General features: G+C 34.1%; 1 protein-coding gene across 4 annotated transcripts in view; it reads left to right on the top strand.

Annotated features, from left to right (window-relative positions):
* Positions 1-26,222, top strand: part of VPS13B (vacuolar protein sorting 13 homolog B) — a 607,742-nt gene that overhangs the window by 292,467 nt on the left and 289,053 nt on the right. For 2 of the 4 annotated variants that reach the window (XM_070391987.1, XM_070391986.1), the window contains exons 26-30: positions 4,875-5,046; positions 5,557-5,671; positions 7,819-7,960; positions 11,508-11,916; positions 21,812-21,923. In XM_070391987.1, the coding sequence (XP_070248088.1) occupies positions 4,875-5,046; positions 5,557-5,671; positions 7,819-7,960; positions 11,508-11,916; positions 21,812-21,923 (950 nt within the window). Of the gene's footprint in view, positions 1-4,874; positions 5,047-5,556; positions 5,672-7,211; positions 7,279-7,818; positions 7,961-11,507; positions 11,917-21,811; positions 21,924-26,222 lie in introns of those variants that run through there. The other 2 variants (XM_070391988.1, XM_070391989.1) reach the window with 2 other exon arrangements.

Genomic DNA, 26,222 nt, shown 5'->3' with positions numbered 1-26,222 from the left:
CTGTAGTCATGTGAGACACTGGTCTTTAACTTTTCTTTCTCATAATATTTTAGTCACATTGTTATCAAGATTATGCATAAAATGAAATGTGAAATGTTCCCTCTTATTTTATATTCTGGAAAAGTATGAATTTTGTGTGTAAATTCTCAGTCACTATATATTCCCATGATACTCAACAAGGTAATACTAACTGAAAAGGATATTTGGTATAACATATAGCTCATCTAATTGGAAGGTCTTTGAATATATATGAAGTTTTAACTTAGAAGATTATTAGAAAAGAGGGACAATGAATGGTAAAGACTGGATGGACATAGAACACTAATGTAATTAATGTAAAGGGAATATAAGCAAGGATCTTGATCCTCTTACCACCTCCAACTTGACATTTCAGTATTTCTAGAAAATGAATTTTATGCTAGTCATTGATAAACTAAAACTAATGATAAAATAAAAATTTGAATCCCATGCCAGTGGCACGATATTCATCAAATAAAACTAATAAACATTTATTATAGGTGCTAAGTAAATATGATATATTTTTGTTACTATAAAGGAATGATTTTTATGTCCCAGTTAACTTTTTTGTCATTTTTTATTGTGGTAAAATATGCATAAAAATTACAATTTTAACCACTTTTAAGTGTACCAAATTATGGCATTAAGTACATTCACATTATTCTGTCACCATCAATCTCCAAAACTTTTTCATCTTTCTCAATTGAAACTGTACCCATTTAACTCGCCATCTTAAATCTTCCAACCCATGAGCATGGGACATCTTTCTATCTGTTTGCATGTTCTTTAAATTTTTTAGCAATATTTTATAGTTTTCAACATGCAGATCTTTCACTTCTTGGTCAAGTTTATTGCTATGTATTTCATTATTTTTTATGCTATTTTAAATGGAGTCACTATTAATTTTTTTCTGATTGTTCACTGTTAGTATATAGAAACATAACTGATTTTTTTCAGGTGGCTTTTGTATACTGCAACTTTGCTAAACTTGCTTATTAGTTCTAACAGTTTATTTGCATGTGGAATCTTTGGGTTTTTTTTACATAAGGGCATGTCCTCTGTGAACAGATAATTTAACTTCTTTTCCAATTTGGATGCCATTTATTTCTTTTTCTTGCCTAATTGCTCTGGCTAGGACTTCCAGTACTACATTGAATAAATATTCCACTTAAGTTTTTAAATAGTAGGTAGTATTTTAAGTTGAACACAATTTTCTCTTTTGATAGTATTTTTGTGTGAAGGAAAACTTCTAGCATTGTTTCGGCTCTAATAAATTTTGTCCAAATAGCAAAAGATGAAAAATTGACCCTCTGTTGCCTTTTTCATTTCCATAGTAGTTGTACTTTTTATGCTGCTTTTTTCCATCTTTTAAAAAAAGTGTTCAGTCAAACATTGTAGGTTAGAAGTAAAATGATTTATACTGAGAAGTTTCGATTGGTGCAGAAGTCAAGGTGTCAAATAAGGGTTATATTATTTCAATGCCATGCTGGGTGTGGAACACAAACTTTTCACCATGATCTGTTGCTAATTATCTTTGTTTTCCAAGGATAGCACTAATTTAAGCAACTGGGCTTGGTACAGACTACATTTTACACACACATTGTTTTTTAATATATGGATATTCAATAATTTGGGAATATCAACTCATTATAATTAAATTAAGTCTGATGTATTATATATAGAGATGTATATATTCATTAAATCACTACAAATATACTTTTATGTAAATATATAAAATTATGAATATGAGCTTAATTTTTGTTTTTAATTGTTTTAAGCATAATTATTTTGTATTTTTATCAGCTTTGTTACATGCATTTCTTGAGACTCTAATCCTACTCTTTGTTGTGTTCCTAACTGTTTCTTATAGTAGATTGTTTCCTTATGTGTTATGTAATCTTATTTTGGGAGTACTTCTTTAATTGGATTTTCTTTATGAAGGTCTTACATAGTAGTGATGGCCTGGTCCCCCCCAAAGGAACTTTTATATATTTGCTTCTCTGAGGGACTCAGAGTCTAGGATCACCAGCCTGGGGGACCTTTTCACTATTAATTTCATAGCTAGAGATTTCCATTTTTGCTTTGTTGTATGTATGAGTAATGTCTTTGATAGGCTATCTTCATTCACAGCATTGGTACAAGAAATAATTTTAAAGCTTAAAAAAATTTAAAATGCGGTGTGAATGCTAATGTTGATTAACAACATACCCTAAAGTAAGAATTGACAGATTAAGCTCCAGTGTGTGGAAGCTTAGGTTCATGACAAACTTTGATTTGCATTCTTTATTGATTAAGGAATTAAAGTTACTTTTAGCATCCCTGTTCTCAAAAAGTGGTTCATCCAGCATAAAGTGGTTCATTTCTTAGTATCTAGTAGTTGTTCAAAATGCTTTTATTTTCAGATAATCTCTCTAGTTTTTCAGTTATTGGCTTACTTGATTTTAAATTTCAAATAGTTTTATTGTATAGATATAATCTGAGGTTACCTTACATTTGTTAAGCGTATGTATATCAATTATATATCTGAGCACCACTTTGAAGTTGCAGTTTTGAATTTTTTAAATTCCTAATTAATATTTGCATTTTAAAAGTTAATAACAAATGTTAAAACATTTACTATTTAAAGTATAGTTTTCTCTTGGTGAGTTGGGTCAAAACTATTATTTTTAAATTGTTTTAACTGTAAAGAATTTACTATAAATCTAGTTTTAAAAAGCACACTCTTAACAATTGTTTGTATTAAGTAGAAGTATTTGTTTATATGATTCTTGGATGATTTATACTTTAAACTATGAGTAATTCTTTTCATGTTGACATGTTGATAGGGAGCACCATACTTTTCGGTGAATATAGCCCTAGCTTCCTGAATATCCATCTGGGTGGTGTAGAGGGGGAAATATGAGTGAGAGGCTTAAGTACTGAGCTTAAAAAACAGTTAATCATTTTTCCCACCCTTGCATTGAAATAATGGGAGCAAAGGTAGTGGAAACCACAGCAGGCCACTTGTTACTGTTGATTTAAGTACAAACAGTGGTGGAAGTGTTTAGCCCTTTGGGACGTTTCGTGATTGAACAAGAACTCTGGAGTTATTTTGATAAGGGAGAATAGCAATGTGGCCAAAACTATGATCATCCCTGAGGTCTGAAACAGGCCAAGGATGAAGGGCTGAAGTGTTTGCTCTTCCAGATGAACAAAGATAAATTCAGCTAGGAAAATAAACTCAGTATTTTGGTCAATTTGCAACAAAATGGTGAAAGAATTAAACTGTATATTTTGGAACTTGGCATAGAGGTGTGGGAAAATAGTTCAGCATCTCCAATTCTGGCTCGATTTTGCTAAAGAATTGGAAATAGAGCAGAAAATTAATGCATAAACATATTTAACAATACCGCACCAAATGTTGTAAATCCAAAACGAAAATTGAAACTCCGTGAGGAAGGAAAGCAAAACCTTTCCTCAGGAGTGCTTACTTATTAAATTTGCAGCCAAAGTTTTCTTAGCATTCATAGTGAATATGCCTAACTGTGATATGAGATGGCTGTTTTTCTCTGCAATTTCCAGGCTTATGATTATGATATTCTTCTGTTTGAGGGAGAATTAATTTAGTGAATTTTACTTTGTAAAATGCATCCTTTTCTGGGATTAGTTTATGCTTTTCATTGGATACTGTGTTATTTTAGACAGCTAACCAAAACCCCGAATTTTTCTATAGCTTCTCAAATTCTAGGAATTTTAATTATAGCAGATATAGGACCACTTATTTTGGAGAAGCATTTATATGAAAACATCACTAAACAGTAAGCGGGTTGCTTTGCTTCATGTAATTGGATCAAGAAATGATTATATTACCTTCAGGATTAAGTCTGTAATTTTTTGTCACTGTAAATCACAGGACACAATTGCTTTACTGTGCTCGGTGCTTAACTATTCCAACAATAAACACATACCTGTTGTTTTGTGAAAGTCTTCCCCATTTGGTCTCCTTATAGGGATTCAATGAAATTGAATTTTATTCTGATTAAAAGATGCTGTAAATCTGACGTCAAGATAAATGTCTTGTGGTAATATATTTACAATATATTTATTTCACAAATATATGAAAGTTGAGTGTTTAGGTTTGTTTTGTTTGAGATTTTTCTTATCATTCCTATTTCTAAGAGCCAGTCTAATGGTTTGAGTAAGAGATTAGTCTGAGAAACTATCCTTACAAAACAGTACGTGTACTGATCATGTTACATTGAATTCGATCAAATTTTAGGGGATGTTTTGTTCTAGCTGTTGACTGTTGCTAAATTACTCCTTGGCATAGATGGAGTTAGAAGTTAAAAGTTAGGAATATATAGCACAGGAAAATGTGCTAAAATTAGAATGATGACAAAATGAGAAAGACCAGAATTATTAAAAATATGAGTGTACAATTTCTAAGTATTGGTCAAGCTTGATGGTGATAATCATACCTGCTATTTGTGCATTGTTTATTATAGGTAATCACTTTATATTCATGTTCTTATTTAATCTTAACTCTAAGAGGTAATTATTATTATAATAACCATTACTTCAGAAGAAGAATCAATCTGAAAGATTAAATCACATGGCTAATATCTGAAGTTCTTAACCTAATACATCATGCTGCCTACTTGACTAATGTTTAAATATATACACACACACATATTTTAAACAAATAGTATAATAACATGCATCAGTGTATTGATTAGTATATGTTTATATTATTAGCTTATATTATTAGCATTATGTGTTAGCATAACCATTTATATGATTAGCATTAGCATATGGAAAAGTTATAGGTAATAAGTAAAGAGTTTTTTAAGTTATTTGGTGTTGTTTTGTCAACCCAGGGAGATTCTGTACAAGCAGGTGATGATTCACCATTCTCTGATTCTGTTACCTTGGAACAAACTACAAGTAACATTGGTGGATCCAGTGGACGTGTTAGTCTATGGATGCAGTGGGTGCTGCCCAAAATTACGATAAAACTCTTTGCTCCAGATCCTGAAAATAAAGGCACAGGTACAGGATTCCTTTTCTTCTGTACTGTAAAGATAAAATATTAAACACTATTTTTAGAAAAAAAAAACATAGTAGACTTCATTTTATTTGTCATTGCCATTTAAATTAAATAAATGTCATCAGATCTAATTCACATGATTTCTATTAACAATACTAACATTGAATATTATACCTAAATTTTGTCTTGTTTGTATTAAAATTCATCCTAAAAGCCACGAGGTAATTTCTTCTTGATCATATTGATGTATTAGGTTATTGTCACTAAAAGTATTGCAAAAATCAATGACTGATATCAGATATGACACATAAAACACTAACTATGAACTCCCCTATTTTGAAATAGGTGTCCTATCTTAATTGTGAGGCCTATATTGATATAAATTTTACTTATTATTGCAGAATCTTGTGTAGTTAATGAATAGAAAGCCTCAGTCCCTTTGTAGATGCCAAGAATATACATGCCATTGATTGTGGGTCAGTATTGAAATTAATGTTCACTTCTTATTGCAGAGCTTTGTATGGTCAGTGAACTAGAAGACCTCAGTGCCTCCATAGATGTCCAGGATGTATATACCAAAGTGAAATGTAAAGTAGAAAGTTTCAATATTGATCACTACAGAAGCAGGTAAGTAAAGAACAATGATTATGGGAAAGGCTATATTTTCTTTGAATAAAGTATAATAAGAATTTTTACATTTATATTGGTTAGTTATTTTTTAGAAATACTATAATTATTCTCAAAGAGGTTTCTTAACAGATAAATTGGTTAATTTTACTTGGTATTCTTTCATATGTGAAATATAATAAAGTTTGGTTTCATAAAATGGCAAATTTATTTATAAATATCCACATGCCATATTAAATGACATAAGCTGCCTTTATTAATCATCTCTGACATTTGTTACGTGGGTTGTTTATTTGCTAAGATGCTTGGGACACAGGTGATGGCTTTGGTTTTTGCTATATCCTTGCCAACCACTCCCTATAACAGTATAATGTAGATTAAATGAAGCTACATCTCATGTCCCTTTTCACTCCGGAGACTATTCATATTTTCCTTCCCTAATACATTTCTATGAAAAGTATGATTATAAGCAAATATAATTTGTTTATAATGATAAATAACAGTAGTAAAAAGTGAAATTTTAGGTATTTTCACAAAGCTATATAGCAATTTTGTCATTTTTTTCCAAATTAAAATCCAAATCTAAATCGCATCATATTTTGAATTTCATTGTATTTTGTCATTTAATAGCCTTATTTATTTTTTCTCAATTCATAATATTCATTCAAAAATTATTTCTTGAGTACCTGCAGAAGCACATATATTTATATACCTTTATTGATGTATTATATCCTAAAAAGGTCTTTTTTATTTAACAGGTTTCTAATTCTACATTAAAACATTTGAATTTTTATCCTTTATCACATATATCACATTGCTCATGTCACTAATTATCCAACTGCCACAGCTGAAAAATTGGGTCGTAATTGTGAAGTTCAAAATATTTTGCTGGATATATTTTAAGATCTGTTATTATAGTATTATCTTGCCAAGCATATAGTTGTTTTTATTGTATTAATAGTGAATCATTAATTAATTTTTGATTTAGCTCTTTTGTTCCTTTTAAATGGTATATCTCTATATCAAAGTGATTCTTGCAAATGATACATGAATAATATAGCTGAAATAATTTCTTGATGATGTAAATATTACAATCTATGTTCTATATCATCTATGACTTTTACTGTGAAATTTAGGATAATTTTAGTAAGTCTTTAGATCATTTACTCATTTCGTTTAATTAAAATATTTATTGAATGTGTATTATGTGTCACACACTATTAGACAGTGGATATATCGTGATTAACAAAATAGACATAAATCATGCCCTTGTGGACCTCATAGTCTCATGGGTAAGATAGAAATAAGTACTTAACCAAATAAATATATAATTTATCATTAAGACAAATGTTTCTGTGCAGAACTACCAGGGTGTGGTGCTAAGTAAATTGTCCTGTTGACTGCATCCTCAGATCCACATTTTAGTTCCGCTGCTTAGTAGTGTTGTTTGCATCATTGCTACTTGAAATAGTTATATATGCTCACTTTTTAAATTCAGAATAATTGAAGAGAACAGATAAGGTGAACTTATGTTTTCCAGGCCAGGGGAAGGTTGGCAGTCAGGACATTTTGAAGGAGTATTTCTACAGTGCAAAGAAAAACCTGTGGTGAGACTCATTTAGTAACTATGATTTTTTGAAAATATAAACTGTTTATTTTTGTTCTTTCATGCAGTAGGACAAATGGTTACAAGAATTAGAGCTCAGAATAATTTTTGACCTATTTTTCCAAAATTACATTGTAAAATAAAATTATTATTTTAGCTGCTTCTGTTTTGTAACCATTTTTCCTGAATAACAAGTAAATTTTTCCAAAGGTCAAAGGTAAGATTGCTTTTATTAATATATTTTAACATTAATGTGTTATTATATTGACTTTTTAGAAGTTTTTCTAATTCATAAGTGAGCCATGTGGATTTTTTTTATCATAAACTAAAAGTAGTCATTTTACACTAAAAATACCTCATTTTTATTTATTTCCATTAACAATACTTTTGCAGAAGATGGTCCAGACACAAGTCATACCTAGCAGTGGCTCAAATCTAAACCTATAAAACTTGAGCAGAATTAAAAGTATTGAGGTGTTTGCTTATGGCTTTTATTGCTTTTTGTCTTTTCACCTTCTTTGCTCCTGTCCATCACCTCAAGCCTTGGGAAAGAGTGTTGGTCTCTGGGGCAGTGTGGAGGTGTCTTCCTTTCCTGTACTGACAAGCTGAACAGACGCACCTTGTTGGTTCGACCCATCAGCAAGCAGGACCCTTTCAGTAATTGCTCTGGCTTCTTTCCTTCTGTAAGAAATCATTTTTAAATTATGCTACAGAACTCCCATTCACAGGAACCCAGAGAAGGGATTGAACTGTTCATAGAGTCAACTCTTGATTTTCCTTTCCCTCTGTACCATCTTACTTTGTAAATGAGCTATCATTACTTTTTAAATCATAGACTGGTTTTCCACTGTAATCTGAATTGTTTCTGGGTTACTTGCTTATGCTATGTATTCCCCTGGTTTTGTGAATACAAACTAATTTTACAATCACCATAAAAAGTTAAAAACGGATGTTCAACAAGTTTTTTAAATTATGCATGTGCTGAGTGATCAAGAATTGACCATACTGCTTTTGTCATTCCTTTTATGATTTTTTACTCAGTTTGCTTCTCCCACCTTTTATTATGCCATTTCCTTTTCACAAATAATTCAAAGCACCTTATGTGGTATCCTGTTGAATCTCTGGAAAAGGCTGTATGTCCTTTGTTGACTGGATAGAAAATGAACACTAGACTGTACAACATTGGCTTTTAGAAGTCTGGAACCTGGTTTTTCTTAACAATACAATGCATCTGAATATATTACTAAGCTAATCATTTTAAGTGACTTTTTAAAAATCTTCACCCAAGAATATGTTATTGATTTTTAGAGAGGGGAAAGGAGAGTGAGAGAAACATTGATATGAGAGCAACATTATTCAGGGAATCGAACCTGCAACCTGGGTACATGCCCTGACTGGGAATGGAATCCACAACCCTTTTGGTGTACAGGATGACGCTCCAACCAGCTGAGCCACCCAGCCAGGTCTAAGTGGAATTTTTAAGTTAGTAAAAATACATGTATTTTAAATTATTAAGAGCAGATTATCACAATGGTAATAGTTATTGTCTTGAGAATTTATTAAATTATTGAAAACATTAGATATTTTCTTAGCGTGTGTAATGTAAACTACTTTTCTACTTCTTTCCCCCTTTTTTTGTAAATCAAAAGAAATTTAAAGCATATATCTTTAGAATTTTAAAACTTAGCCAAGTATTTTAAATAATTTTGTTCCTAGATTTAATCTTTAATATTTATTGGCATGGTAAATGCTCGTTTTCTGATTTGCATTTTGAATTTTTTTCTAGCCTAGTCTGGAAAAAATAGGTCTCTTAATGTGACTTTGGTTGGAGAAAGTTCTGTTTAGATTTATTTTCTTCTCTTTGAAGGTTCATTAGTGTCCATGGAAAACATTCATAATAATTTTAACGTATATTCATGAAAAAAAACAAAATTATTAATGTCCTTTAAAAATGTTCTTTATCAACTGCACTATTTTTATTTTATTAATATTTCCTAATAGTGTTTCCTAAATTTTCATCTTAAATCATATAAAATACTGATTATTATGGTATGAAAAGTAATTATATATTAACTCCAGCTAGTATTCACTCATTTTTCCTTCCCCCCCCCTTATCTTTTTTTTAATCTTTTTATTTTTATATTTTTATTGATTTCAGAGAGGAAGGGAGAGGGAGGGAGAGAGAGATAGAAACATCAATGATGAGAGAGAATCATTGATCGGCTGCCTCCTGCACTCCCCCTACTGGGAATGGAGCCTGCAACCCAGGCATGTGCCCTTGACCGGAATCCAACCCGCGACCCTTCAGTCCGCAGGTGGATGCTCTATTCACTGAGCCAAGCCGGCTAGGGCATCCCCCCTCTAATCTTAAGTGAGTTATGGATTCAGTAGTTTGACAAACAAGCTTTCGCTTATGGGAGTTTACCTTTTAAGAGTACCTATATTCAGTATTCTAAAAATATTTTTTTAAATCAAAACATTTAGACATTGAAATACCTTTTACATTAACTCCAGGATTCAAATGTTGTATTAATGAAGATTTGAGTTGGGTTATTTAGATCAGTTGTTGATTCTACTCCCTCTCCAACATCCTGTTTGGACACCCAGAGACAGACAAGTGTTGCTGGCTTCTTCTACCAGGGCCACACCACAGGCACCCTCCTCTGCCTACTGCTGCCAGATATTCAGCAGCGCGGTGATAAGAGTGGTAGTAATTTTTCCTGCTTTACCGGGTTTCCTTTTGTTTTGAATATAGAAAGCAAATGAAAAGAGAAATCTGAAGAGGGGCAATGAGAAAGTTAGGAACAGTAATAATATGTTCTGAGGGCAGGACAATTATATGAAAAATTATTATATTGCACACCCATTTAATGTCTACTTCCAAGTTTTCTTAGTGCTCATGAAATTAACTTTAAAAAGGTAACATATAGTACAAAGGTAAGTTTTATCTCACCTTTCTTCATCGTAAAGTCCTGATTAAAAACAAAATCAACAGTGATAGCTGAATTGCATACTTTTCCCCTCTGTTGCCTGTCATTGAGTGATAGAATAACACAAGAAGAAGGAAGTGGAAGCAAAAGAGGTTCACTAGTGATGGGGTGGCATGGATTCAGACACAGCGCTGCATTGCTGCTTCTCCTGTTTCTCCTGTTTGGGAGGACATATGTCCTTCTTTTTCTTCTTCCTGGTTCACCTTCTCTCTTAACATTACTCTTTGGAATCTAATAACAAAAAAGCTATTAAGCCTTGGGAAGAGGGGTCAGGAATGTGAATTATAATAACTCTAATTTTATATTGAGTGATTTTCAAAATAGGATTTTATGTACATTAATTTGTTCAGGGAAACTAGTGGAGAATTTTTTTTTCATGTGTTACAAAGTATGCATTTTACTTTACTCATAAGTATGTTGTTTTACTATAATTTGTTTATAATGTGCAATTTGAATATGATAATTGGGAAAATTTTGTCATAAATATTAAAGTTACAATGACATAATTTTCACTCTCAATCAAATGTTGTTTGTGTATTAATGCAGTATAGAATGCAAAGAATGAGAATTGTAGAAGTGTTGATAGGTTTTGTAAATTATATGATAGCCACTGGAAACAGGCAAGTTTGAAGTGCAAATGTTTTTGTGTTATGTTATCATTTCCAGTAAATATGTATTAAATGGTTAGTTTAGTTATCAAAGCATGATATCAATTAGGCTCTTCTTATGGGCTCAGTATTCATATAAATAGCCAAATTATCAATGGGAAAAAAGGTTCTTAAGTGAAGTCAGTTATCTTTTCTACTCAGGTTGTTGATCACAAATGGAAATAAATAACGTGGCTATTTAAATTTCACCTGCATAAACAACTCCTCTGTTGCCCATATTGTGACAGAATATGTGTTTCTTAATGATAAATTAACAAGAATGAAAAGATAAAACCTAGAGATGATCTTTTCCAAATTCTGAATGTTACAAAAATGTACAAGTCACAGAAAGAGGCACAAAGAGGTTAATTACCTCTCTCAACACTTACAACTAGAACTCAGGATTCCTAACTTTCAGTTCAGTCATACCAATGGTCCCATCTTTTGCCCCATCTGCAGAATTGTTCTGTAGTGTGTTCATTAAGAGGTATAGACATGATAAAAGGTTATTTTACCAACTGAGATGATTTTCTGCTTTCAAATAGATTTTTTTTTAATAAAATGTATATTGTGATTTCCTTTTTCTGGAACAGACAACTACAAAACTTCTAGATGGCTCTCATCAGCAGCATGGATTTCTTTCTTTGACATACACAAAAGCTGTAACAAAAAATGTCCGCCACAAGTTAATATCAAGAAATGAGCGAAGAAGTTTTCATAAGTTATCTGAAGGTCTAACGGATGGGTCCCCTCATTTTCTTCATGAAATTCTTCTCTCATCACAAGCGTTTGATATTGTCCTGTGTTTTCCTTTACTTAATGCCATTGCAAGTATATTTCAAGCAAAATTGCCAAGGACCCAAAAAGAGAAAAGAAAATCTCCTGGTCAGCCCATGAGGACCCATACAGTAACTTCACGCAATTTACCTTTGATTTACATCAACACAAGTGTAATCAGAATTTTTGTTCCAAAAACAGAAGAAATGCAGCCAAGCATGGAAGGTATTGTCTTCTAAAATTCTTTTAATCTTATTTGAATAACTTTCTTCTAGAGACCTTAGTCTATTGCTGCTTTCTTTTTTTAAAAAGATGGCACCAGGTTATAGTTTGTAGTTTGGTGTGCTTTAGAAAGAGTAAATATGTTATAGTCATTCTACAACTATATCTTTAGGAGATATGTCAGAATATTGGGTATGTTTTTGACTCTCTTACTTACTATAGTAAGAAATATGAGGGGTTTTTTTTCAGGGCTTTTGAAAGTAACGCTTAGACTTTCTGTCATTTGTTATAGTAAACTCAAATGCTGGGTTCTATGTACTTAAGATAACTAAAAATCAGTTAAAAATAGCCAACACACCAAGACTTGTGGCTTCTTCCAGCCACCTTGGTGCCCTCTGAAATTGTTCTAGGTTTTACAATGAATTGATAATCCCACTGCCTCCATCCACAGAGTGACTTGTAAATTTTAATTTCCCCCATGATATAAAAGAATGAAGAACTTAAAGAATTTTCAGTGAAATTATAACACAATGGTTAATGGTATGAACTTGGGAGTTACACAGAACTGAGTTCCAAGCCCAGCTTTGCCAGTTATGAACTGTGAAATCTTGAGCGAGTTGACTAACTCCCTGTATTCAAAATGGTGATAGTAGTACCTAATAGTCCTTATTGATAGCTTACTTCCAAAGATGACTACATGAGACCGTGCATGGTGCCATTCCATAGTAAGCTCTCAATAAAGGAAGTCTTAGAAGAAGGTGCTGCCCTTTCTTTTAAAGTAGAATTTCTGGAAGTCCCACATTTCACTACTGCTTATCCCTCATTGGCCAGAACTTGATCATATGACTATGCCCTCTGTAAGAGAGGGTGAGACACAATCTTTCCTAGGTGGTAGTGTGCCCAGCTAATAAGTTAGGGTTCTGTTAATTAGAGAGAGAAGAGAGAACGAATATTTGAGGGATAGTTTATGCACAAGAAAACAGCAAAGCTCTTTTTCTTCTTCTCTTAGTTGTTAGGCGGAAGACCTTGAATGGTCAGTGATGTTAGATAATAAAAGAAAAGCACCTGGTTCCAGTCTCCTTGTCAGTCTAGTCTGTCTCTTGTTGTGTCTCACATTAATAGGTGATTTTAATTAGGGAAGGTATTCTGCCTAAAATTCTCAATCATTAAGGTGTATTAAAAGTAATGGTTTCTTTAACATTTCTATAAATAAAAGAAAATATTTGTAGAGATTTTTAATTCTTAATTACCAAGATGTTTATCTAGAGATAAATTCAGTGTGTTCTTAATACAAATCAGTTCCAATTTTTTAATTCTAATTTTTTACTAGTGACCATCATAGAATTGATTACTTTGAGATATGAAATTACTATTGTCTGCATAGTCTTTATATTCTAACTGCACTATTCAGGTTTTTTTTTCATCTGTTCAGATAGTTTGTAGAAACACCTGAGCTAGTCTTTTTCTTTTTAAAAGATTTTTTTATTGGTTTTCAGGTAGAGAAGAAAGGAAAGGGAGGGAATGAGGGACGGAGGGAGGGAGGGAGGGAGAGAGAGAGAGAGACAGACAGACAGACAGACAGACATCAGTGTGAGAGGAAACATTGATTGGCTGCCTCCTGCATGCCCCCTGGAAAGGATAGAGCCCACAACCCGGGCATGTGCCATCACTGGGGATCAAACCTGCAACCATTCAGGTGCTTGGGAATATGCCCAACCAACTGAGCCACACTGGTCAGGGCTAAAGTGTTAGTCTTTATTGAGCAACAAGTGACGTGAAAGACAAACCACTAACCAGAAAAGAGGCTGCATATTTATGGCAGAGGCAGTGACCTTTATACTTTTTCTTTATTGTTATTCTTTATTATATGAATACCTAATGAATATTAGATAATATAATTTATATTAAAGTTGCATATGTAAAAAAAGAAATTAACATTTATGCACAATATAGTTTTCTGAGAACCAGTTTGAGAGTCATAATAACATTTTCTTATAACCATAAAGGGAACAGACATGAAAAGTGACTGAGATTTTCAAACCATTTTTGATTTTCCAACTGAGAATAAGGGAAAACGCTAAGGAAACAGAAGTAGTTTGGCTTTGTTATTACAGAAAGTGTATTATTATTTTGGGAACAGAGTCTGGAGGAGTACATTACATTTTAAAAACAGCATATTGCATAATCCCTTCACCCCTCTCAGCCAGAGCCCCACCCCGTCACCTCTGACAGTTTAAGCAAAGAAAAAAAAAGAAAGACTCATGGACACAGCAGTATGATGATTGCTGGGGGTGGGGGAGTTGAGTGTGGGGGAAGCAAAAGGAGGTAAAGGGGGAATAAATGGTGATGGAAGGTGAACTGTACATCTGAAACCTGCATAATTTTATTAAGCAATGTCACCCCAATAAATTCAATAAAAATAAAATTAAAAATACCATATTGTAGTATCTATCTTATTTTCATTAAAATATAATTATATTTTGTATCTAGATAAAATTAAAAAAATAGTCTCATGATATCATAAAAAAATCTAAATCACCTAACTAAACCTAAGATGAGTCCTTTTTCCTGTAATATCCCCTATACTTTAATTTAAGGTTTTACATTTTAATTACACAACATAAAATATCTATAGTGGTCACAAATACAAACAAGAAGAAGATGAACGAACTGCATATGGTTCATCTCATTTATTGTTTTAAAATTGGGCCTAGCATATAAAGCAGTATCGCTATATTGCTTTTTCTAGAGGAGTCAGTCTGGCTAAGACTTTTATTTTATTTTTCATGGAATTTTTTTAAAAACTGAATTTATTGGGATGATATTGGTTAATAAAATGATATAGGTTTCAGGTGTACGATTTTATAACACATCATCTGTATATTGTATTGTGTGTTCACCACCCAAGTCCAGTCTCCTTGACTTGGCTAAGACTTTTAAATAGGTGTTCAATAGTGTTTATACTGATAAATAGTCCTGAATTAGACGTAGCTGTTTCTCAGTGTAAGCATTTGAGCTGCACTTAAAATTTGCTCATTTTTCTTAAAATATTTTATCTATTTGATGTATTGAATGCTTCTGAATCTTTTTGGTATTTGTTAGTAGAGGGGCCATTTTCATAGTGAATTTCTCCTTGCTTTTTCTGACTGAATGGTATTCCGTTATATCATACTAGAGGCCAGGTGCACAAATTCATGCACCAGTGGGATCCCTCGGCCTGGCCTGTGGGATCAGGCCAAAACTGGCTCTCCAACGTCCCTGAGGGGTCCCAGATTGCAAGAGGGCGCAGGCCAGGCCAAAGGACCCCACCAGTGCACAGTCGGGGCTGGGGAAGGACACGGGAGGTTGGTCAGCCGGGGAGGGACCAGGGGAGGGCTCCAGGGCATGTCCGGCCCATCTTGCTCAGTTCCGATCAGCCAGATCCCAGCAGCAAGCTAACCTACCAGTTGGAGCATCTGCCCCTAGTGGTCAGTGCATGTAATAGCTACTGGTCAACCGGTCAACTGTCGGTCTCCTGGTGGTCAGTGCACGTCATAGCGAGCAGTTGAGTGGCCTTAGCATATTATGCTTTGATTGGTTGAATGGACAACCAGACACCTAGCATATTAGGCTTTTATTATATAGGATACCACATTTTGTTTATCCATTCACCTGTCAGACACTTGGGCTGCTTCCACCTTTGGGTTAGCTCCTGTGGTGAAAACTGGCATACAATGGTACAGTTAAGCCCATTTTCAGTTCTTTTGGAGACATATACACACACACACACACATACACACACACATATACATACATACACACACATACATACACATACATACACCTATGGGTGGAATTGCTGGATCATGCTAATTCTATGTTTAGGATTGTGTGTTTTTGAGGAACCACTGATCTGTTTGGAAGCCATTTTGACTGGAGCAGGATTTGTGATAATTTCTGAACTAAGCTAATGTTCAGGCATAATTCAGTCAACAGGAAGAGCAATGGGGGTTCCTGTGTGCTGAGCACCTCTGCAAGGAGCATAGGTCAGAAGTTCATTGGTTAACCCTGGCTTTAGTTTTCTGTCACTGAGCAGTGGTTTATTGAAACAGGTTTTGTGCTTCATTGATTTGTGTACATGTCAGAAGGAATAAGAGTCAGGCTATTTGAGAGAAGGGAGATAAAAATAAAAGCTTTATTTCCTTTTTGTGTGTATGCACTTATTTTCTTGTTTTTGGCTTATTGTGTCATAGCCATTAACTAATACTATATATACATAGTTTTGTTATTGTTTTAAATTTCCCATTTGGCTGCTATAACTAGGAAAATCCCCAATTGATTGTAATTGCAAAAGTATTTCCAGACTTTTGCTATCATTTTTTTAAAGCTCTCCCCTCCTTTTTTTTTTTTTTTTTTTTTTTTTTTTTTTTTTTTTAGTGTTGATTTTGGTGGGATTTTTAAGGTCTAATTCTAAAATTAAAATGCATAAGTAGCTTCTAAGTAGGTACCTTGACAATCAACATATTAGATCAGAGGAAGTCATTATATAGCCACCTTCAGAAAATATGGTCTGCCAAATTCTCTATGGACTTTTGGTAAATTTTACTCTTTTGCTTATGTGAATATTTTTTGCAATAAACACATTTTTAGTGGTATTTTTTATGACTTGGGTGAGTATATCTATTAGAATAAAATTCTAGGAAAAATGATTGCTAGATCAAAGGGCATGTGCCTTTAAAATAGAAAGGGATGTAAAACTGCCCTCTTAACTGGCTGTACCAGTTTATACTGTTTTCTCAATCTCATCCTAACGAAGGTTTATCAAACATTTTGGTCTTTTGTCAGTCAAAGAGTACACTCTTTTTCTAGGAGTTGCTCATTTTTTCCCTTGTCAATTATAAGAGCTCTTTATGTTAAGTCTTTTGTCTGGTCTACATTGTATTGCATATATCTTTCATTGTTGTTTTTTGCCTTCTGCCTATATGTGTCTGTGTGTGTCTGTCTATACTTATGTGTATATCTATATTTACTGTATCTACATGCATATATCTTACTTATATTTATAATGAAATATCTATCTGAAATGTTATGAATTGCCAGAATATCTGCCTATCCATAAAATCTAATCTAATAAAAGACAAACTTGCAAATTGACCATACCTTTGCTACACCTTAAGCCATGCCCACCAGCCAATCAGAGCGACTATATGCAAATTAACCCAACCAAGATAGCGGCCAGCAACCACGGAGCTAGAGCCAGCAGGAGGCTTGGTTGCTTCAGTGATGGAGGAAGCCAAGCTTCCCGCCTGCTGTGGCCGGCTCTGAGCTCCACTGAAGGCAACAAAGTTTCAATTATAGAAGATAAATAAACCACAGATACCTGCTTTCAGCCGTGCCACGGAGCTGGAGCGAGCAGGAGGCTTGGTTGCTCCAGTGATGGAGGAAGCCAAGCTTCCCGCCCATCGTGGCTGGCTCTGAGCTCCACTGAAGGCAACAAAGTTTCAATTATAGACGGTAAATAAATCTCAGAAAAAAAAGAAAAAAAAAAAGGAGAGGCTGGGAGCTTCCATCCCCGGGGGGCTTGGCCAGCCTGAAAAAGGCCCTCAGCCCCTCACCCAGACTGACCAGGCAGCCCAGTGGGGACCCCCCATCCTAAAGGGGGTGTGGCCAGCCTGAAAATAGCCATCAGCCCCTCACCCAGGCTGGCCAAACCTCCATGGGGTGAGAATCCCCACTGGGGCGGGGGGGGGGAAGGGCTTGACCAGCCTGCAAACAGCCATCAGCCCCTCACCCAGGCTGGCCAGGCACCCAAGCGGGACCCCCACCCTGATCCGGGACACCCTTCAGGGCAAACCAGCTGGCCCCCACCCGTGCACCAGGCCTCTATCCTATATAATAAAAGGGTAATATGCAAACTGACCCTAACAGAACGACTTGGAATGACTGGTGATTATGACACACACTGACCACCAGGGGGCAGACGCTCAATGCAGGAGCTGTCCCCTGGTGGTCAGTGCGCTCCCACAGGGGCAGCTCTGCTCAGCCACAGGCCAGGCTGACGGCTGCCAGTACAGCAGTGGTGGTGGGAGCCTCTCCTGCCTCCTCAGCAGTGCTAAGGATGTCCGACTGCAGCTGGGCCTGCTCCCCGCTGGCAAGTGGACATCCCCTGAGGGCTCCCAGGCTGCCAGAGGGATGTCTGATTGCCAGCTTAGGCCCAATCCCCTGGGGAGCGGGCCTAAGCCAGCAGGTGGTCATCCCCCAAGGGGTCCCAGACTGCGAGAGGGCACAGACCGGGCTGAGGGATCCCCCCTCCCCGAGTGCACAAATTTTTGTGCACTGGGCCTCTAGTACAAATATAAACATGCATACCTAAAATTCAAAGGTTTTGGCATATTACATTATGTTCAATTTCTGACACTTAATTTTTCATCATTGCTACTGTTAATTCAAATTATCACAGTTCACTCATGAAAAATTTTTCATTGCAGTAAAATGCATATAACATAAAATTTACCCTTTAAACCATTTTAAAGTGTAAATTTTTAAATGTTTATTTTATATGGAATGTTAAATGTAAAAGACAGAATGTGACTAAGTAAGGAAAACATGATTGAAGTAGTATTTTCATTAGAAATAAATGTGATTACTTAAATGACTCCAATAAGACTTAAGAGTCAAGAGCATAGTATTTATTTTACTCCAGAAAGGTTTTAAAAAGTTTTCTTGAATAATATTTTCATCACACTAATTAAACTGAAAGTATATGTGTAAATTATGTCTTAACAGCATAGCTAAATGGTACAATAGCATACTTCTCAGCAGAAACTATATTAAAAATATATCTCTAAGCAAGTTTTGATTGATAAAGTAAATACAACTGTATTTCTCATTAATATACCTAGAAGTCATTAGGTTACACATTTATTGTACCTTATTTCTGTCTTCAACTGCAAATATGGCAAAAACTGATAAAAGCTTTTGTTGGTAACTTTGAGTAGGATTGACACAACAGTTATGGCTTTATAGTAGTATAACATTGCACAGTGGCAAGTTCAAATACTCTTGAGACTTAAGATGTTTTATTATACTGAGTTTATGTTGAGAATCTTAAAGGAAAGTTGGTCTCCAAACTACGTTTTTTTCATCTTGGATTTAAGAAAACTTAGTTATAATCAACAATCTTACTGTTACCTGACAATTGCTTGAGAAGTCCACTCTTTACTTAAGCTTTTGGTTATTTACATATACAAGCTCATAATTTTAGAGTTGTTCACAGCCTTTTCATTTTTAATACACACTCTCTTACCCCAAGAACAGATAACATCTTTTAGACTTAAATTTCATATTCCACTGAATATAAAAGTTTTTAAAGTTCATGGTTAAAGTTCAGTTAATAATTATAAGAAATATATGTAGCATTCTAAACTTTTATTTAAAGTAATAATATTGAAAGTCTGGGTTTCAACTGGAATATTGTTTGCATTGTGTGCAGTTATTATCAAGATTCTGAATCTACAGGTGTTTGGCTTCCAGCTTTAAGCTATTTATTTCAGAAGAGAGGACTGTTTTTTGGATCTAGTGTGTCTTCTAGAGTGAGTAGTTCCTCATGAGGCTCAATTTTTGAAATACAGTTAAAGCAATAAAGGAAGGCATTCATTTTCATGTTGAAAATGCTTCTAGAGGGAACATTTCCTCATATGGTCCAACTATTAAATGCAGGTGAAGTAAACTTAAAAAGGGAAGCTTGTTTTTTTCAACTATAAAGTAACTGAAGAAATGACTCAGGGCACTTTCTTGTATAAAAACATATTTTTGTTATTTTTTTCTTACATCTCAAAGTTACATTTTGATTAGCTAATTACTTTCTATAATAAAATTGAATAGTTTGGTTTAGTTTGTGAATGATCTGTATTAAGTGCTTTTTTTTATAACCTCATAGTCAGTATAATCTAGTGAGAACACTTTTGGCTCTAGCAGAAACAGAGTCCTGTTCTTGGATCTGGCTTTGTATGTAACACCAAGTACGTCATTTTCCTTCCATATGTACCTCATTTACTGCAGTGTTTCTAGTACACTTCAGACCTTCACGTGGTGGGCAGTATCTGTAGCCTGGAGAACAGTTAGCAAGTACACTAATTGCACTTTTGTGGCCTGGTCTGTTCTCCAGGCTTACTATTTATTGATTTAATTGATGCCTGCTGCTTAATCAGAGGTTTCACCCACATGGAACTATTTGATAAGTTTGGCGTAAAATGCAAGATTTGTGAAATGTAAACAATGTTCAGAATATAAGGACCTATAATCAAGACAGACCTCTAGTCATTTGAAAATAGTGCAGCTGCATGAAAAGTAGTTTTCTGTTTGATCTTTCCTCCGTGGACATTGAAAAGTACTGTCTTTATTGTGGTATACACATGCTAATATTTATTATGATAGCTCACCTCTTATTCCCCATTTTGCTGTTCTTCCCCCACTTCCATGTTGCCACTCCCTTTATGTACACCTTAATCTGTTTCCTTTTCCATCACTGAATATTTTTCTTCTTATTTTTTTCTGATTTTTTAATTCTGATTTTCTTTTTTAGGCTAATCTAAGTCAGACCGTACTGAGTGTACTGCTGAAGCAGCTGGACATAATCTCTTGGCTTTCGCATTCTTTGGGCAACACAGTTTGGGAAATATGGGTTGTATGCCTTTGCCGGCATGTTCTGTTCAGAATATTCCTGAGGTCTTGCAGCCAGTCCTTTTCTGTTGCATTTGTGGCAGATGATAATTCCTTGAGAGAAATTATGAGTTTTAGTATATGTTTTCTTCAAAACCCAGGAAGTTGTATATTGTTAACAATTTTTAAACATTTTAAAACAATTTTTAAACTACTGCGGTTGAATAATCTGTTGAGAAGAGGGAGTAAAAATTAATATACATTAATAAGATCAAGAACTGTGATCCATTCCAGATAGTCCTAAGAGAAGGCATTGAATTAGCTGGTGATGTTTAGAAAAATCTTTGAACTTTATAGGATGAAAACATATGGTGAAATATTGTTTAGAAGGAGGGCATCACAATTGATTTATCTTTTCACCTCTTATAGTTTTCTGAGATTTTCTTACCTTTGCTTTAGTTTCCACTAGGAGGTAGAACTTTTACACAGGTGTGGAAATGCTATTTGTTCTGCAATTTCACAGCAGAAATTTAAAAATTTTAAAGTATCTAGAGTAGTAAGTTGAAATGGTTGCTTTCTTTCTTCAGCATTGCAGCCATTGAATTTCTTTGGGATTTTCTGACATCTTACAGCTGATCTTATGGTATACCTTGTGTGTGTGTGTAGATACTATTAATCATGTAAATTTAAATGCTTCGAGCATTTGTTACTGTGTGGTATCTTTTAATATGTTTGTAGACAGTAACACAGTGTTAAAAAGCCCAGGGCTGAACATAAGATGCAGATTTAGTATAAGATTATGAAATTTAGGTAAACACTCTGTTTCAGTACTGCTTGTATATGTTTAATATCATATGTCTTAATGTTGGGGTGGATTTGTTTTTTTCTGTCATTATTGTGTATAACAGAAAACTACTTAATGGGATATAAAAGAAATAGTTAAGAAACATCAAATGCTTTTAAACCTAATTTTTTCTGTCCTCATTTGTTGGCCTTATTTTAATGTTTCTACACCTTTACTCAGAGATTCCTCCCTATTAGAGATACATGGGTAGGGCCACATCTGTCACAGTGTTTCAACTTCAAACACGCTCTGTTGCTTTTCTATGAGAATGCATTCCATTCATGCAGCACCCATGAAGGCTCTTTCCAAGTTTGTCATTAAAAACAAACAAATTGTTTTCACCCAAAAATAAAAAGATTTGTCCTTATGCGCAGATCCATTGTATGCCCCATAAATCGACTTCTTTTGTTACAGTTAATCAGGCAGCAAAAGAAGACACCATGGTTTTGAAGATTGGCTCTGTTGCTATGGCCCCCCAGGCTGACAATCCCCTCGGCAGATCTGTCCTCAGGAAAGACATTTACCAGTAAGTTTATTTTCTTATGTTCAGTCTTGCAGCATTTTCATCCTGCGAAGAAGTACACTGATCAATAAAACTTGCTTGGTGTGGCCTGTAGAAATACTTTTCATTTGGGATCTTTTGATATTTAAAACCAGGTTTTTCTGATTTTCTTCAGTTGTGGGTTTTTAAATTCATTCAGACAAATCAAGTATTTCTGTGAAGTGTTGATGAATAACAGAATGTAAGTACCAAGTCCCTATAAAATTGAAGAAGCGCAGTTTGGAAAATTCAAGCAGACTGTAAATTTGACCAAGTTTCTGATCATATAAGAAAATGAGGTCTCCTCGAGAACAAACCCTATTGTAGTCATATTGTATAATATTGAAGAAGCATTTTTTAATTTAACTATAAGCAATTATTTCAAATGTAGGACTGTGGATGTCATATGGATCAAAGCTGTAAAAATGAAGTTCTAAAGAGAAATTTCACAGTAAACACTTTCTGTGAAAATGCTATGCTCTGGATTTTGTCGCCGAGTATTTGCAAACCACACCAAGCATATATGGACAACTAAACTGGTGAACATATGTAATCAACATGATAAAAATAATATATCATTTGGACTGAGGTTGGCACTGCTGCCAGACATAAAAGTGCAGTTGCAAATAAACCAAGCAAGACAAGTCACAGAAATGCAGATGAACAAGTGTCTTAGTCTTCCTGCTGGTCTGTTTTTCAGATGTCTGCCTCACTCTTTTAAAAAATAAATTCCTACTATTCTCCTAAACGTTACTGCTAGGAAAAGTTCTCATGTTTGTAATGCATTTACCACCTACCTACAGGGTGATAGCCACTTTAAGTGGGGGATTTTATTTCCTCAAATTTGTCTGTTATTAGAGTTGATATTTTTTCCTTCAAATGGCATATCATTTTTTCTTGCATTAATTTTTTTGTTAGCTGACAGTATTCATTCCTTAAATGTGTTTTTATTTTGCTAGCTTATGTAAAACCTTATGATGTCAGAACTAAAAGAGGCTTTAGGAATTATCTAATTCAAACTTATTTTATAGATTAGGAAACAGAAGACACAAAAGAATAGTTGTCTCTAGTCAAATATTGATGGAGCCAACATCACAGCTCATATTTTTAGAGTCCCTCTGTATCTAGGAAAATGATTAAGTAGAATCCTTTCTGGATGAGAATAATTGAATTTTCTGACATTTAGAAATTCTTTCAGGTGTATTTATCTTTTCTTTTCACTTTGGAAGTAAGTGGTTCTCAAAACAAGCCCTACTTTACTTTTTGTGAAATATGTTTCCCATTAAAAGACCCTTTCACCATCAATAAAGTGAACTCCGGAGATACTTCCTTTCCTCCTCTGCTCTCTTCTCGCTGCCCTCAGCCTTCCTCTGTGCGATGTGGCTTTCATATTCCTTTGTCCGTCTTGGACTCTTTCTCAGTCTCTCTCTACTTTCTTCATACCGTTTTTCCTTACCTTTCTGTATCTTTCTTCATTCTTTACCTTTTCACTTTCTGTGTTTTTCTTCCTTTTCTTTACTTTTTCCCTTCTTTCTCTTTTTCATTGCCTTTCCTGTTTTGCTATTTTGCTGGATATGTTTTATAGAATATAGAAATATAAGGCCAAAAAAATAAATTGTCAAAAAATATATTATCTCTTTAGAACTTCAGTGTCTCACACAAAAGACATAAAAATGTACATAAAAGTACATACTAGGTATTTAATGTTTATAAAATAAATTTTCTTACTTTCTTTTTTGTAATTGACAAAACCAAGAGATAGAGAATTTTTACATATTTACCAAAGGCATATACTTAACTAATAACAGAGTATTTCAGAATCTGTTTCTTATAATTTCTTTCAGAATTCTTTTTGAATTCATTTTTCTATTATTTAGTCCCTTCCCCTACTTATTAAATTTAGTTATTTTACTCTCTTGCTCCTTTTCCCTATGATTTTACTTCCTCTTTCTTTTAATCTGCTCTTGGTGTTTTTTCTTTCTGTCCTGGTTTTTCTAACTTCCTCAACCTGTTAATGTCATCTGTCAAAACCCTCAGCTAACATAGTTGATGGTGAAAGACTGGATACCTTCCCCTTAAGATCAGGAACAAGACAGGGATATCTGCTCTCCCCACTTCTATTTAGCATTATACTGGAGGTTCCAGCCATGGCATTTAGGCAAGAAATGAAATAAAAGGCACCCAGATTGTAAGGAAGATAAAAACTATGTCTTTTTGCAGAGATGTGATTTTACATATAGAAAATTTTAAAGAATTCACTGAAAAACTATTGGGCAAATAAACAAGTTCAACAAAGTTGAAGGATAAATCAAGTGTAAAAAGTAAGTTCAGAATAACAATGAGCTATGAACAATCTAAAAGTGGAATTAATGAAATAGTTTTATTTATGATAGCATAAAAAAGAAATGCCTATGAATAAATTTACCAAAAGTATTGTGAAAATTATACTCCAAAAACTACAAAAGATTGTTCCAGGAAACTAAAAAATGTCTTAAATGTGTGTGTGTGTGTGTGTGTGTGTGTGTGTGTGGTAAGGATTATTTCTACTATTTGAGAAGACATAGTTGAGAAGACAGTGTTGGTAGGTGTCTTCTAAATCATGTACAGACTTATCACAATGCTAATCAAAATTCCAGCCTAGCTTCTTTGCAGAAATTGACAAGCTGATCCTAGAATTCAGATGGAAATTATTCATATGGAAATTCAGGGGACCCAGAATAGCAAAAACAATCTTGAAAAAGAACAAAGTTGGAGGACTCATACTTCCTGATTTCAAAACTTATGACAAAACAAAAGTAATTAAGGTATTGGAAAACTGGCATGAGGATAGACACATAGGACAATGAATAGAATCAATAATCCAATTAACCATCACATTTATAATCAATTGGTTTTTGATAAAGGAGGCAAGATAATTCATTGATAAAGAATAGTCTTAAAAAAAATAATAGTCTTTTCAATAAATGGTGCACAGACTATTGCATAGATGATACCATACACAAAAATGAACTAAAAGTGGATCAGAGCTCTAATATGAGAGCTACAATTCTGAAACTTATAGAATAAAACATAGGAGTAAATCTTTGTTACCATGGGTTAAATTATGGTTTCTTAAAAATGACACCAAAAGCACAGGAGAAAATAGGAAAAATAGATAAATTGGACTTCATCAAAATCATAAACTTTCATGCTGCAAACGACTCTATTAAGAAAGTGACAATGCACAGAATGTGAGAAAATATTTACAAATCATGTATCTAATAAGAAACATGTAATCAGAATATAAGAACTTTTCAGCTCAATAATAGAAGAGTGACCCAATTTTTAAAATGGGCAAAGAATTTGAATAGATATATATCCAAAGAAGATAGAAACATGGCCAATAAGCGTGTGTGAAGATGTTCAGCCCAATTAGTCAGTAGGGAAATGCGAGTCAAAATTACACCCAGTAGAGTGCCTATAATAAAAAAGATAACAGATGTGGAGAAATTGGAACCCTCAGACATTTCTAGTGAGAAGGTAAAACGGTGCAGCTGCTGTGGAAAACTGTTTGGCAATTCTTCACAAGTTTAAACATAGAGTTACCATATGATGCAGCAATTCTACTCCTAGGTATGTACCCAAGAGAATTGAAAACATATGTCTACATAAAAGCATGCACAGCAATGTTTATAAAGCAGCACTATTAATAATAACCAAAAGTAGAAACTACCCAAAGGTTAATCAACTGACGAAGGGCTAAACAAAATGTGGTATATTCATACATTAGAATAATATTCTGACATAAAAAGGAATGGATTATATGTTATAACATGGATCAACCTTGGAAACATGCAAACTGAAAGAAGCCAGACACAAAAAGCCACATATTATATGGTTCCATTTATGCGAACGGTCCGCAATAGACAAATCCATAGAGACAAAAAGTAGAATAGTGATTGCTAGGAGGGGAGAGAGGAATGACTGCTAATAGGTATAGGATTTCTTTTGGGGGTGATAAAACTATTCTGGAATTGGGTAGTAGTGATGTAAACTGGGATGCACACTGAGTGCTTATCAATAAATGATGTATAGTGAGTACAATGAGAGTATGCCAAAAACACTTACCTTTTTTTTTTTTTTAGAAACCTTTCTCTCACTGTGACTACTGGCAAATGTTTATTTATTTAGGAGGCCCACATTTGTGGTTTGCATTATGTTTCTATCGAGCAGTGCAACACTGTTAAGAGAGGCCTGCAAGAAACACAGGATAGGTCTCACCCTTGAGAAGTTTGAAGTCAAAGG

This window comes from Myotis yumanensis, unplaced genomic scaffold, assembly GCF_028538775.1.
Source record: "Myotis yumanensis isolate MYYU_CA2020_CCGP unplaced genomic scaffold, mMyoYum1.0.hap1 SCAF_15, whole genome shotgun sequence".
Taxonomy (NCBI): Eukaryota; Metazoa; Chordata; class Mammalia; order Chiroptera; family Vespertilionidae; genus Myotis; species Myotis yumanensis.
Note: the sequence above shows the minus strand (reverse complement) of the source record. Positions and strands in the feature narration are given on the sequence as shown.